General features: G+C 42.2%; 1 protein-coding gene across 1 annotated transcript in view; it reads right to left on the bottom strand.

Annotated features, from left to right (window-relative positions):
* FNIP2 (folliculin interacting protein 2) overlaps positions 1 to 16271 on the bottom strand; it is a gene marked incomplete at both ends in the record, with an annotated part of 109087 nt that overhangs the window by 1240 nt on the left and 91576 nt on the right. Inside the window, 2 exons of the mRNA XM_084245319.1 lie at positions 325 to 440; positions 3773 to 3973. Of these exons, the coding sequence (XP_084101445.1) occupies positions 325 to 440; positions 3773 to 3973 (317 nt within the window). The remainder of the gene's footprint in view (positions 1 to 324; positions 441 to 3772; positions 3974 to 16271) is intronic.

Below are 16271 nucleotides of genomic sequence, written 5' to 3' on the forward strand. Positions count from 1 at the left end.
CTGCTGCATGTGTCACAACTTGTGACTTTGTCCTCTTTCTGAAATTACTAGCCATGGGCAGTGAGTGGGATTCAGTTTTTCACTTTTGAGCATAAAATAGTTCAGGGAGAAGACTAACAAAAAGTACCACTCAAATTTCTACACTGGTTTTGGGTACAAAACTCTAATATCAGATACCAAGAACATGCTGCTGACTAGGGAGCAGCAGAGGCAACATTCATGGACCCCAAACACTCCCACTGGAGCCCCAGGGGCTGCATGGCCTCAGTGGGTACAGTGCGAGGGGCAGCCCCCTCCCAGGGGAACACGTGGCACAGAACTCACCCCAGCACGACACCTAATTCTTTCACATGGACTCGTGTGTGCCCACGAAGATATTCAGACAGCATCTTGCTTTTAAGGTACATCTCCTGTAGTCTATCTTCAAGATGCATGACACACTGCAAAGTCAGTAACACACACGGTGAGTGCTGGAATTCAAACCTCTGCTGATATGCTAAGAGTAAGGATTCTGTGTACACTATAATTTCATCCCTTTCAAATACACTTACAAAATTACTATTCATTATCAATCTTGCCCACAAGTAGATATAAGTGCAGATTTTTGCAATAGTTTGTTTCCAATGACTATTAAGATTTTCATATATATGTCTTTTAGTCTTTTTTTAAAAAAGAATTTGCTTTTTGCATAGTTGAAATCATCTTATAAGTGCAATTATTTTCTGTTCCTAAAAAGATTTATAATCACCCAGCTGGCTAGCTTAGGTGGTAGAGCAAAAAATAGCTTTATAATCCTTTCCCCGGCCTCCCTGGTGGCACAAGAGGTTAAGACACAACCTATGATGCCACCCGCAGCCACTGAAGCATGAGTTCAATCGCCAGCCAGGGAAACACCCACATGGTGCAGCAGACTTCTCCTGACTCACCCACTGCTCCCCTCAGCAGTGTTTTTCAGTCAGCCTGCCTGTTCTGTTCCCCACTCTGTCTCTGGTGAATCCTCTCGCTGCCCCCGCATCTCTGGCCTGTACCCCAGTTCTTGTATGCATAAATAAGCAAATCTTAAAAAAAAAAATCCTTTCCCCCATGTTACTAAAAATTCCCTATCAATGTAATTTTTGGTGCTAAATAAGTTTTGAGAATATAAATTAACCTTATTTAATCAATCCCATAGTCATTTGCATTTTGTTATTATAAATAATCTTGTAAGGAATATCTGTTATTCCTATTTTCCTATGTCTCAGATTATTTTAGTGTAATATTCTCCCAGAAGAGGAATAACTAGAAGAAGGTTCTTTTAGTTGTTTTGTTTTGTTTTGTTTTTTGCTCTCACGTATATTTTAACTAGGTCTTTAATAACAATAAAGAAAAGGCAGTTATTTCAGGACATTTCTACCCTTGGGATTGAGTCCAACTTCATTTTTTAGAGAATAGCAACCATCTGTGTCTTTCACCAGAGGCAAATGCTTTTGCATTTGGCAGGCAGAGCTACCCAAGCATCTTCAGTAAGACACCTGATGGCTTCGGCAAGAGTAATTCCATCACACATAATTTTCTTCTAGACCATTACGCCTGTTATTTTCAAGGTAAAAAGATTAAAAGATGCAGTTGAAAATGTTGATCTTGACCATCTGGGCCGATCAGTGATATGGAAAAAGTATCTATTAGAGATAGCTTAAAAATCTTAAATGTCTTGTTTTGGGTAAATGAAATATAAGTGGCAAGTGATGATGAGTAACAACCCAAGCAAGGAGGATTTTTACCATTTCTCATAAAAATGTTGTTCCAAATACATAAAGTGGTGAAAGGACCTTCAGTTAAGTAAGTGTTCAGTTCCTTATGGGATAAATACAATTTTTTAAATAAGTGTTATAAAATATTGAAAAGGACATTCACATTACACTGACTCCTTTATGTTTTAAAATAGTTAATTTACAGTGTTTTCATGATCCCCATGAAAACTGCACGTTGCGATGTGGAAATAAAGAGAGCACAGTCTCCCTGGTGGCGCAAGGGGTTAAGTACCGCACTATGAAGCAATCCACAGCCTCTGCAGCACAAGTTCGATCCCCGGCCAGCCAGGGAGCAACCCACATGGTGAGGCAGACCTCTCCTGCCTCACCCGCTGCTCCCCTCAGCAGTGTATTTCAGTCAGTCTGCCTGTTCTGCTCCCTTCTCTGTCTCTGGTGAATCCTCTCACCTCTGCCCCCAGCACCTCTAGCCTGTACCCCAGCTCTTGTATGCATAAATAAATCTTTAAAAAATAAATAAATAGAGAGAGCACTGGCTTACATGGAGTGTATTGTACCCTTGAAATCAATGCATTTAGAATAATTCTGATGACCAAGTAGATTGTTTTGGGGTCCCCCCTCTCATTTCTGAGACTTTACTCCTGAGATAGATTTCTCCCATTTTTAGCTTCTGAAATTTTAAATAGCTACTTCTTCCTCTGCACTGAAGGCTCTATTAGTTATTTAATCATGTGTTTCATTCAAGTAATTTTTAAGAATTTTTAATTTTAAACTGCAGATGAAATTTTCTTTGATCTTGGTTTTGTCAGGTTAAATAAATCATTCAGACTCCTAAAGTGGTTGAATATACTTCTGCCAAATGAAGTGAAAGAATAAGCTGGAATAATTTATTCCTTGGACAACTTAGATGTCAAATGTAGTAACAGCTGTATATTACTGAAAAAAACTATAAAAGTTTGGTAAATAAGTACTTATATACGTTAATAACACAGCAGTAAATAATTATGAAATCTTCCTTGCCTTACAGAAAAAGAAATCTCATCAGCAGGTTCCAACATGCTTCTAGAAAGAAAAACTGCCTACAAATGTGAACAAAAATAAGGTCATAATATTCCATAAGTGTGTCCTGTATTTCCCCCCAGGACAGCTATCCTGCCAGTAGCTTCAATTTAAAGGCCTAAATAAAGTTTTTAGTGATAAGTTGCTGTCAGTCTTTACAGGCAATATATTATTTCATGAAACTACTATTAAAAGTCATTATGAGGGCCTCCCCGGTGGCGCAGCGGTTGAGCGCTGGGTTGCGAAGCTGCCCGCGGCCTCTGTGGCGCCGGTTCGATTCCCGGCTGCTCCCCGGCCTCCGGAGGAGGGTCCCACATGGCGCGCAGACCTCTCCTGCCGCCCGCTGCTCCCCTCTGCAGTGTACTTCGGTCCTTATGCCTGCTCTGCTCCCCGCTCTGGCTCTGGTGGATTCTCTCACCCTCCCACGCTTCTGACTGTACCCAGTGCATGTATAAACAAAAACAAACAAACAAATAAATAAATAAAAAGTCATTATGATTATTAACGTGCTTATCCTATCTAACATGATTCCAAGTGCTTTCCAGGAATTATCTCACTTGAATTTTCAGAACCACGTGACACAGGTTCTGCTATGTCCCCAGCTTTACAGACCCCGAGACCTAACAGTCTCACAGCTACAAGTAGCACAGCTTGGGTGGGACTCTGGGCTGCTGGAGCATGTTGGCATGTTGGCCATGACAATGGCTGTTCCGCCACCACAATGGCAGCCTGATCCCACATCTCACTTACTTTACCATGTACCTTGATTTGTGTCACTTGGTGTTGTTTTGTGTTGCTGAAATCTATCCTGTTCATTGGTCTTATGTTGCATTGTCTGTTTTTACTTGTGCTAACATCCAATTCTACTAAAAACAGGACACTTGAGTTTGTGATTTAATAATCAAAATGGTGTTAAAGGTGTTTCTAAACTGAATGCTTTTGGTGACAGGAGAACAAATACTTACAAAATCAGCCGGGAGGTGAAGCTTGTAAAGCTGTAAAATGGACTGAAGTAAACTGGACACCTGGCTGGAGACCAGGACATCCTGGCCTAGTTTCATGTTGTCCGTCACCTTCCTCTGGCTCGTGGCTACCTGCACGCTCCACTTGTCTGTGTCTGCGATGATACAGACAGCCTCAGCGATCGGCTCATCAAGCACTGGATGCTGCAAGAGAAACAACGCTGATCAGCGTTCCACAACACCTCCAAGTGGCACTCAAATCCTCCAGAAGTTTCTGTTTAGCATTAGACTTATGGCTCCGAACCTGGTGGGGGGGAGCCGTAATGGTGTGCTGCATATATACATAAATCTACCCTGACAACCAATTGAAGTCAGATGGGGAGGTGAATTTATTTCATGATGAATCCAAAAGGTCCAAGTATGGCTTTGATGAAAATACTTATAATGCAAAAATCCTTGATAATCGGGCAGTTATGCATAGCACTAGTTAACTAGGAAGCTGTGTCATAGGGCAAAGAGGGTAAACATTGAAGCAATTAAGGAAAAAGGACCTTAAAAATAAATTTCTCAAAACTGATCAGCTCATAACTCTTTCTCCACCAGCACCTTCTGACACATATACTTATATACGAATCAACCTCACAACAGAACTGCCCCTTAAGGCCCCAGTCATGGGGTAGGGGCAGGGAAGGGGAGGCAGACGTACCTCATTGCCAATGCACGAGCACATTTTTCTAATCATCTACCAAAGGAAAAACAGAACTGGTCTTCGATCACTCCACTCCACTACCCTGCAGTGGCTGTTTGTTGCTCTGGCTGCTTAGTCCACCTTCCCCCTAAAAACTTCATCTCAATTTCCCTTTGATGAATGACCTTGGATAGGCCTGGAGGAGTCCCACCCTGTGTCTGTCCAGATGTGGTCAATTAGCTGTGTCTTACCCTGTGGCTTTTCAAATGGTTGCTGCCACCATTTTCCTTTCCAGAGAGCAACTACTACAAATAAATACTTTCAGAGAGTTCATGGTTCCTGGGTCTCCAAGAGTCGCCTTGTATCTCGTCTAGTCCAGGCCTAGTTTTTTGATTATCAATTTTGTGAACTCCTAATATCTTTCCAACCAAGTCCCTCCTGCCTAACTTAACAAGAGTTGATTTCTGCTCCTTGCAATGGGGAACCCAAACAGGTACACAACCCTGTCATTGAATAATGGCTAAGAGTTTTAAGAACTAACACAAGTAGCAGGAGGCTGTAAATAGAAACCTAAGCTGTAGCATGCTGTCAAAACGCGATTTTAACAAGTGGTTTGGCTCCCTAATCCTGGACATGGTTAGTAAAAGGGGAGACTGCACAGCTTTGCATTCTTTATCACTGACATAAAGGAAGGGCCTGGCAGACTGAAGGAAAACTACACAGGGGGGAAACTTCCAGAGTTCTGACAATTTTTCTCCATTATAAATGGTCCAACATTTACTAAAATGTATGTCCAAATAATCTTAAACATGAAAATAAAGAATTTGATTGAAGTAGATGCTTGTATTAATGAAGCCCATTTTTCAAGGACAATTCTCATTTTCTAGATTTGCTACCTAAACAGTACAAAGGTTTTCTCACAAATGTAATGACCCCACATTCCCACACTCATGCAAAGGTTTTCACATCCCTCGCCCCTACCCTTCATACACACATACACACTCTCCAAAACAGACAGCTGAAGACAGGGCCTCAGTGACTTCCCTTACAAGTTCCTGCAAGCCACTGCTCACCAGTGTTGTCACAGGCTCAGAGCAAGATGATGGTAACTTGCTACCAAGGTGCCTGGGCCTTATGAACAATGGAAATGGAAAGCTCCATTTCCATTCAGAAATGTTTGGAAAACAATGGAAATGGATATTGAAAAGATTTGTGTTTCTGAGCTCAAGCCTGTTGGAAATGATTGCACTTATCAGAAAATCAGTGTGCTGTGTATTGGCATAGAATAGATCTATAGTATGGACCTTTCCTTCAAGAGACTTAAACATAATCATTATGAAAAGTATGAAATGAAAGGAAAAGTATGTGATGAAAGTAAACATAATCACTACTGATTATATGCCAACATAGACACAATGCTTTGAATGTATGCCAATCACCTTTCAAAGTAAAATCTAGCTCCTGCAGGGTATATGCGTGGAATTTTCAGCAGGTCATTTTGGCGCTATGTTCTGATTCAATTCAAATTTCCTAAATGATTTCCCACCACAGTGGTAGGGGAAGGAAGAGTGTGTCATTCCAAGAAAAGCACTAGACTATAAATTATATGGTGCCACAACCAAAAACAACACAAAGACCTCTGTTTTATTCCTATAGGCATACCCTATAGGGGTGGTGATGAATGGAAGATTCTCCGAGCATGAACGACTTCAAAAGTTTGTAGATCCAAATATATGAACAAAATGGAATGCAGAAGTTGCTTCGATTTTTTTTTTTTTAATGGGCTGGTAGAATCTGAATGGTGGAGGTATAAGGAAGGTGAGGACAAACGGGTCCAAGTTGGGACAAACGGACAGGAATTTGACAGTCCACTCCTTGCAGGTGGTGAATCTTTTCTGCCTGTGTTATTAGCTCATAGCACAGGACCTGACATTTGAAAATGTTACTAAATTAAGATGAAATGGGGGGGGGGATGGTAAATACATCTGAGGACGTGTGAACCTGGTGCCCTAAGTCATATACAGTGTTGTAAACCAATGTTCCCTCAGTGAAAGAGAAAACACACACACACACACACAACAAGTTAAAAACAAACAACAAATGGCAGTTGACAAGTACCCCATATTCCCAAACACAGCACAGTACTAAAGTCACAGGTTCCAGGAACAGAAAAGAACCTGCTGGATATTTTCAGAGTATCTTAAAAAAAAGAAAAATACCAGAAAAATACCAAACTGCACATTTTTGGACTGCCAAACACAACGCAAAATTCTCAATTTACCCATAGGGCAACCCAATGCCGCCATCTAAATACATCATTTAGTAGCTGTTCACTTACTTACTGAATAAACACTTTCAAAGAAAGAAGAATAGAAGGAAATGGAAATAACTAAGAACAAGAAATGAATGCTGGAGAGAGATTAAAAAAACATCATCAGCAACTAAATACAATTCAAGGGACATCTGGAGGACCAGGGGCCTGTCTGTGAATAACCATACAGAATCAGAGTGGAAGCTGAAATTCCACTGATTATGGAGATTTCTGACCTAAAACTTAGCGAAGGAAAAACAAGCCCACTAAAGACAGGGCAGTTTAAACCTATCATGATTTGGCTTATCAGGCAATCTCTAAGCTTTAGAATTTAAAGAACTCTAAGATCCAGAAAACCATGTTTGGATTTGTCAGAAACACACACCCACACACACCCTATGCCCTGGTATTCAACTTAACATTCCTCTCAAGAAAGACTCTGCTGTTAAGGACATAAAGAGCCACAATAAACAAAGGAAACACTAAATTATGTGTGTTCCTTTAATACTAACTTTTACTTATTTATCCCTATGTTAATTGTGCAAGTAATTAAATCATGAAATCTGTTCAGTTGATTTTTTAAGTTCACAGTTTTATCAAGTTCATGTGCACACAAATACACAGAAGCAGTAACATACATGGTATGGTTCCTGTGAGAAATCAAATTCTTTTAAGAATGCAATAAAACATAAGAAAGCGATTCACACAGGATTCCAAGCCTGATCCACCTATCGGTTACCCTGTGGGCCTGAAGTCTGAGCATGGGGATATGGGCTGGTTGTATATGGGGTCACCGGGACAGGTGAGGCACAGAGGCCTCCCACTGATCTTAAGAAAGGGGAGGTGCAGTATGGAGAACTCCACTTGGCAAGTCAGATGATTTAATAAGACTCCTTTTCCTAAAGTTCAACTTTACTTTGTAAGGCATTTGTTATTTTGACTATATATCATCAGAAAAACAAACAAAAGAACCACACCATGTATTTACCCTATAAAAGTTCTTCCTCCAACCATTATTGTCTCAGATGAAACACATCTTCTGATGTTTTTGAGTTTTTTTTTAAATTTTATAGAGGCATGTTTGTTTATTTATTTATTTATTTATTTATTTATTTGCTTGTTTTGTTTATACAAGCACTGGGTACAGTCAGAAGCGCGGGAGGGTGAGAGAATTCACCAGAGCCAGAGCAGGGAGCAGAGCAGGCAGAAGGACCGAAGTACACTGCTGAGGGGAGCAGCGGGCCGCAGGAGAGGTCTGCGCGCCATGTGGGACCCTCCTCTGGTGGCTGGGGAGCAGCCGGGGATCGAACCGGTGCCGCAGAGGCTGCGGGCAGGTTCGCAACCCAGCGCTCAACCGCTGCACCACCAGGGAGGCCCTGTTTTTGAGTTTTGAAAGAAAATCTGAAGGAAATATTAGGTCACTTCTCCTTAAAATACTTGTTTGGGTTGAAAACTGTGACCCCCATAGGTGTTATCTATCAATTTTCCTTTTCTCTCTCAAGCTAAGAGAATCAATTTCAAAGTAAAGTTTGCCAAATTCTCATTTCAGAATGAGCTGGCAAAATTTCTACTTTCTCCATAATCTGAGACTTCCCAACAGCTTCCCTGTCACTGCCTTCCCGAGGGCCCACTAATAGTCCACGCAGCACTGTGGGGAAACCAGCCCTCAGAGGTGCCCGCACTTTCCTGCCACATCTTCAGGCTGCTGCCAGCAGTGCCCATGCCTCCTGAGAAAATTTAACCAGCAACTCAGAAACTTCTGAGAGAGGCTAGGGGAGGAAAGAGAGCTGGAGCGCACAACTGTGGGGGATGGTTAGGGTGGATGACCGGTCTCCATCAGAGGAAAGAGGTAGTGGTAAGGTGCCCTTGTCATTTCTGCCCTGTTCTAGTCTATGAGAAGGTGGAAACAATCGTTCACTTAGCTTTACCGTGCCAATATCTCATTTATTCAAATGATATTTTCCTGTGAAGATTTCTCAAGACAAACTAACATATGAAATGCTTTGTTTTGTTTTGTGAACTTCAAAGGGTTCTCGAATATTCTTTGGCTATGATAGCTTGCTGCATGAAGAGACTATGTCTGGTTAATTCATAGCCACTAAGGATTTGTGATTCCTGGGAGTGTTAGATGCTCAGGACTTTCCAATTCCAAGGTTCTAGGTCAGATCTGAGTACACAAAGAATGCTGCCTTAATCTGCACAAACATAACTTCCGCTTAACTGAAACTTCCAGGAACAAGAACCATCTGTGAGGTTTGCTAATCAGAAGATCCGTGGTTCTGTTATTTCAGCAAAGGGCAATGATAAGACAAGAGCAAGGGTGCTAAAAGCAGACAGGACTGGTCTCAAACACTACCTCATAACTCATTCATCTAGGCCTCAGTTTCTATGACTAAAATTTGGTCACACTTAATACACGTAGTTTCTGGGAGATTCAGTGCTGTTTAACCCACAGAGGTTTTCTCTGAGTAAAATGTGTGTCAAACATGCAGCCAAATGCCTAATGCTTACAGGTGTTTAAATGTTCATTTAGTTTTCTTACACCAGGTCCACTGAAACCTCAAACCCAGAATTCATAAATAGCGAGACTGTGGACAGGTTTTGTCTGGTTGATTCACTTCACCAAAGCCCGCAAGCTTCCTAAAATAGTAGAACTTCAGTTCCCTCATCAACTCAAAAACCTACTCCAGCACGTATCACCGAAACATTGAAATTCAAACGTACCTTTTTCCATATTTGAAGCTCTTCACAGCCTGGACCCACCTTCACCTATCCAGGTGCTCTTTTCAGGGGTCACTAAGAACCGCTTAAGAAACTTTTTTGTTTTTAATAATTGAAGTAACATTACATTATAACGTTATCTAAGCTTTGGGGTGGGCATCATTATAATCAACGCCTGCATATCTTTCACCATACAAATGACCCTTTTACCCAATTTACCCACATTCCCTTTCCTCTTCCCTTGAGGTAATTACTAATTTGGGCATTGATTACCTTTTAAATTTTCTAATCATTCAAGGACTCAGCTTGAGTCCCACCTCCCATCCCCAACAAGACTACCCACATTCATTGCTCTTCTTTGTCTGTATCCATTTGACTGTATACATTGACTGCACACATTTTGGTATTTAATCACACCTCTGCTTGTTCTCAGCTTCAAAGTCTCTGCCTACACACAGATAAGTTTCATTAAGTAACTCAAGGAAAGAAATCACATTTTATTTTTCTTCTGTTTTGCTAAGTCTCTGAAATGAGCTTAATAACATGCTGGGTTTGTGTTAAGTCTCTAATACACATTGGCGATGTTGAACCATTCTTTACTCAGATATCTTTATTTTTGGATTCAGCCCAGTTCCTATTAAGTCATCTGCACAATTGCTAATACATTTCTTTTCCATATACAACACTTCAATGACTAACATTTCACGTGATTACCTATTTTTAACTTGATTAAGACTAGGAAAATACCATTCTCGCATTAAACTTCCAATAACTACTTATTAGTTCTTGATGCCATTTTTTCCTGAGGGTTGGCCAGGAACACAGATAGGAACTGTAGCTAGAACCACTAAGGACACGAAATATAGGCGCTTGTTAAGTATCTTCTTCTGTTGGGAACAGAAGCGAGGAACTCATTCAGTGTTTTCAACTTTTAGTTCAATGATTCTGCCAAGCCCTCTACTCTGAAGCCTTAGGGCCTTGTCAGGGTGGAAATCCCTGAAGACTGTAAGAAGTGCGAGCGACACTCTGGAGCTGACACCCACAGTAGGAAACATAGCTGCCTCCGTGATGACTCTGGTAAGAAAGCTCCTCATCTTCCTGCTGCTGGCAGTGCCAGACAGTTATCCTCACTGACCTCTTATCAGCCCACCCGATGTGTAGCACAGACAGACCTCTGGCCTCCTTGTCACCTCTCAAATTTGCACAGTAGATCTAGTAGTGCAGATTTAACTATTAGGGGTGAATCACTGGGCAGCCTCTTTCAAAAACAAAGAGAGCAGATGATTTATGATGTAGGTAATTAAAGGTACCACCCTATAGCTTTTCTTCTTCTCTGAAATATTCTAGATAATACAACATAGATTTGGCTTCATTTCTGTGTCAATTTGTTAATCATTCTACAGAGGATAATTCTGGTTAAGTTTGATAACTTCAACTGAGCTTGAATAAGCTAATGCTGTATGACAAAATAACTTTTCTCAAAGATTCCTCACGGTGACAGCTCCTTGGCTTAGTAATATTATTCTTTACATAGCTTCAAGTAAGGCCCCTAATTAGGGAAATTAGGAAAGTCACTGTGTGACGTTCACCTTCTCAGCATCCTGCTCTTCTCTTTGTTCATCCTCAGATCCCCATTTTTATTCTTTTTCCTCCATAGGCTTGAAGGTCCACCTATATAACCACATCCTCCACCGCCTCCTCAAACCTGAAGATGTAAGCTACATAAGACAGCCCATGCCAACCCCCACTTCTGGGTATCTGAGAGCCACATATAAGGACTGCAGATGTGAGGGTGCCGACCATTTTTTTAGAAAAACAAAAACCCTTCAGTCTCACAACTCTTAAGAAATCCGGTTGTCCCTCACCTTTGTTAAACACTCCCTCCAGTCTAGAAATCACCCAGAAAAGGGTCTTTGCTGGCATCAGTTTAATCAAGATAGAGGACCGACAGGACAGCCTGCATGGCAGTCAGCTCTGTCTTGGGTAAATATGGTGCTCATCAACCCAACCAGCCAGAAGAAACCAGTTTCCTGAAAGAGACACGCTGCCCCCTGCACCCCTTCTTGACCATCCACTTTGTTAATTCCTACTGATCCCAGCTCACAGGTCATGAGCTCCAGGAAGCCCACACTATTCCTGCACCTCCCACTGCAGTAGGTTCTACAGTGTTTTTTTTACTGTGAATTCATTTCTTTGTATTTCCTGTCAAATTTCAAACTCCTGGACCACAGGTGCCATGTCTTTTCTCTGGCAGGTTACAAGACTTTGTGAAGCCCTATCTGATAGCTAAGTGGGTCTATATTTACCCTACTTGGGTGTCTGTGTGCTTATTTGATCTGAAAAACCACAGCCATTCTTTCTTCAGTGTTGTTTGCCCTTTTATCACTCTTGTCTTCTGAACACACCCTAAATCTTCTTGTTCTAGCAGCCACATCTCTTACTTTTTCATATTTTTGCATGCACCTCTGTTTAGAGGTACACTGAGAGGCAATCTCAAATCTAGGCTCCATTTCACAAACTCTAAGGCTTTGTATCTATATTTAATCTGCTCTTCTTTTAACCCATGTTGTGAGTTTCAGTTACAATGACCTTGTTTTCTAATTTCAGTTGTTTTTAGCTTTTACAAATCTAAATAATCACTTGTCACTCCCCCAACGCAAACTAGCTTTCCCCCCACAAGATTCCAAATCCTCTTTTTAACACTGTAACCATTCTAAAAAGTGAATGGATAGTTATTTCAGGTTGTTCTAGGGCTGCTAATTCTCCTACTTGTGGTTGCTTATGCGCCATCATCCTGGCTTCCTTATATGTGATAAGTAGTTTCCATCTTGCTGGAGATGTTTTGATTTATGTGTCTCTTGGAAACACATTCCGTGCCCGTCATTAAAGACCTGAGAGTTGTAAAATGACAGAGAACAAGAAGAGAAGTTGTCTACGTCTCAAAAGCTTGAGGTTGTGAAAGCATCTAGTGTGCTTCCCACTGCCAGAATCCTGGAGGTTTCCACCTTCTACATTCTACACTTATTTCTTGGAAAGGGATTTCCAAGTCACTTGGTTAGAATAAACTTGAGCCCCAAATCCATCCCGAGTACACACTTGGGATTTTGATTTCTCAAGGGCGATTTCATTCCCCCCACCCCCCACTCAAGTTTCTAACTTGCTTCTCTGCTTGTTTATAGTTGGAGTTTTCTAGCTCCCTTTTTTTAGGGGAGCAGCTCTCTGAAGCTCCGTGTTCTAGGTAAGGGGCTCAGTTCCAGGTTCCAAGCCTTATGTGTGTACATGGCCACAGACCTTGTCCAAAGTGGCTCTTAGAAACTCAGCTCGCATTCCTTGGGCATGCGACCAGACTAATATCACAGAGAGTCACTGGTACCTCAGCCCACATCTAGTATCTGACTTTGATTTCTATTTGTTTCTGGCACAAAGAGATTTTTTTTAAAAAGATTTATTTATTTATGCATACAAGAGTTAGGGTACAGGCCAGAGATGCAGGGGGGGGGGTGAGAGGATTCACCAGAGACAGAGTGGGGAGCAGAACAGGCAGATCTACTGAAATACACTGCTGAGGGGAGCAGTGGGCAAGACACGAAAGGTCTGCTGCACCATGTGGGTAGCTTCCTCGCCGGCCGGGGATCGAACTCATGCCGCAGAGGCTTAACCTCTTGCGCCACCAGGGAAGCCCCAAAGAGATTTTTTTTTTCATAATGTTTGCTTTTTTTTTTTTTAAGATTTATTTTTATTTATTTATACAAGCACTGGGTACAGTCAGAAGCACGGGAGGGTGAGAGAATTCACCAGAGCCAGAGCGGGGAGCAGAGCAGGCAGAAGGACCGAAGTACACTGCAGAGGGGAGCAGCAGGCGGCAGGAGAGGTCTGCGCGCCATGTGGGGACCCTCCTCTGGTGGCTGGGGAGCAGCTGGGGATTGAACCGGCACTGAAGAGGCTGCGGGCAGCTTCACAACCCAGCGCTCAACTGCTGTGCCACCGGGGAGGCCCAAGAGATTTTTTTTTATACACATAACAATGGAGTTAGGGTGGGGATGGTAATATTTTATCCATCATTTCCATTGCTGTAGGGGGAGGCATGTCTGCATCAGTTCAGTAAAATATGTTGCTGGAATCTTCTCACCTCTTTTTGTTTTCACTTGTTTTTCAGTTTTATTGAGAAATAATTGCCAGACATCACTGCATACGCTTAAGGCATACCACAGGATGGTTTGATTTACATGCCTTCTGAAATGAATAACACAATAGGTTCAGCCAACACCCATCCTCTCATACAGATACAATAAAAAAAGAATAAAGGAAAAACAAATATTCTCCTTGTGATGAGAACCCTTAGGATTTACTCTCTTAGCAAGTTTCCTATCTACCACACCCCAGGGGTAGATTACATCCCTAGTACTTATTTATCTTATAATCAGAAGTTTGTATCTTTTGGGCACTTACCTCCAAATCCCCCTCCCTCCTCACCCTCCAACTTGGTAACCACAGCCTGATTTTATTTTTTCTTTCTGACATTTGGTTTGCTTTTGAAAATGTTTTTAGATTCCACAGATAAGTGAGATCATATAGACTTTTCTTTCTGTCTCTGATGAGTTTCATGTAGCACAGTCCCCCCTCCAGCTCCGTCCCTCCACCTCATACATGACCACAGCTGTAAACATAGCACCTAAGACACAAAAAGTACGAAGCACGTCCTAACAGGCAGGTAAATGTGCAGGCCTGACTCCCTTCCCCCTCCCCTAGGGCCATCTCCAGCTCCCTGCCCCCCTGTTGGTCAAACATGTCACCCAGACCACCTGAAATGTCACCATCTGAGATTTCTAGTTCAGCAAGAGACTTTAACATACGAAAACACCAAAAGGGGTAAGAATTATATGATCTTATCATAACTCTTTATCAGAAGTTTCGTCTCTTGGACATAGATTCAGTGTCACTCACTAAAGGCTTAAGTGCTGTAACAAGGTGGAGAAGAGGAGAAAAGCAATCAGCTTGGGTGATGGGACTCTGCTGAAGGTGTGAATGCCGGCAGGTAAGCCAGGTGGGGCCTCTGGGGAGTCCAAACACATTCTAAAGGCAGAGGCAGCTGGGGGCCGAGGGAAGGAGGGAGAGGCCAAGGCATGCGAAGGAAACATCTGACTATCTGTGTGTTTGTGCGTGTGGCTGTGATCGGCAGGTCACTGGACTGATATCCAAGTTCAGCCCATGACCTTGCAGATGCGGTGTGTGGCCTCGGGACTGCTCACTGGTCACTTGCTGACACAGCTTTAGGGTGAGCAGAGATGCTCGAGGTCAATTATTTTGCATGACTGCAAAATAAAATGTGATAGGGTTGGAAGCTGTTTTGCAGAGAATGGCATGAATGTCCAGACATTTTGTAGACCGTGAAAAAGCTGGAAAAACATCAAAATTAGACATGTGCCCAATATTTACAAAACATAAGAGAAATGAAGCCTGAGAGACCTATAATAAGCTTTTTGTTCTCCTTTAGGTAGAAAAGAAATGCACACAAAGAGGCACAGGCATCATGTCTAAACACATTACTCTTCCCCTTTATTTTCTAAAGAAAGACCATCTGCTATTTCTCTTAACTTCAGGGTAAAGAGACGCATTAATCATGGGATTTTACCGTTGTAATAAATACACATGTCCTTAAACTCAGTTTTATGGGGACTAGTAAGCTGAAATCACTGAGTGCTTTTTATATGCCAGGCACTGGGCTGGGTGTTGGGGATGTGAAAGAACCCCAGGCCCCCTTTTCTGTTTCCAGGTCCCTCAGCCCTCATGGGAGAAAGAGATGTTGGAAACAGAAGAGAGGCATGGGGCAATGTGCTTAGGGCCCGGAGGTGAGAATAGCTCACTTCTCTCTGGGGTTGCCTGGGATGGTTTCAAAGAAGAGGCAACATTTGAACTGGGTCTTCAAAAATATATAGAAGTTTGTTCTCTAGAGCCTTAGGCAAAGGAAGCAACAGTGCCCAGGTAAAGAGGTGGGAGAAAAGGTGAACCATTAGAGAATGGCAAGCTAGTGATTGGTGCATAAAATGGGAAGAGTGTGTACGTGCAAGTGTGTGTGCGTGTGTGCACTTGTGCATGAAAGACATAAAAGGAACAATTTCAGTCACAGAGTTTATATTTTACTCTCAAAAAAGCATGGGAAACTATTAAAGGAGAAGAGCAAATGATGACATTCATGTTTTAGAAAGAGCCCTTGGTGGCACTGTGCAAGGTGACAGGAAAAGGAAGAAACTGGACACAGGGACACTAGCTAAGAAAGTTAAGGGGATTCTTTCTCCCCTCTGGCTGCCTGAAGATCCATCACCATCATGACTGACACAGTAACTACCCAAACTTCAGCAGAAACAAATGATCATGGACATCCTCACCCTGGGAAGGCAACAGTACCTAAGGCAGAAATTGGGGGAAACTAGCTAAAATGTATACGACAAGCCCTGATGTCATCTTTGTATTTGGATTCAGAATCCATTTTGGAGGTGGCGAGACAACCGGCCTTGGCATGATTTACAATTCCTTGGATTATGCAAAGAAAAACGAACCCAAACATAGACTTGCAAGACATGGCCTGTATGAGCAGAGAAAGACCTCAAGAAAACTGGGGATGCACGAATAGAAGGAAGAAAGTCGGGAAGACCGCAAAGGCCAGGGTGGGGGCGGGGTGCTGGCACAGAGCGAGCGGGATTCTGGACGACAGGAAGAGCAGATGCTGCAGTGACTCTATCTGCACCTGTGGCGACTGTGCAGCTAGACTAGGGAAAAAAATG

The sequence above is a fragment of the Talpa europaea genome, assembly GCF_964194135.1.
Source record: "Talpa europaea genome assembly, chromosome: 10".
Taxonomy (NCBI): Eukaryota; Metazoa; Chordata; class Mammalia; order Eulipotyphla; family Talpidae; genus Talpa; species Talpa europaea.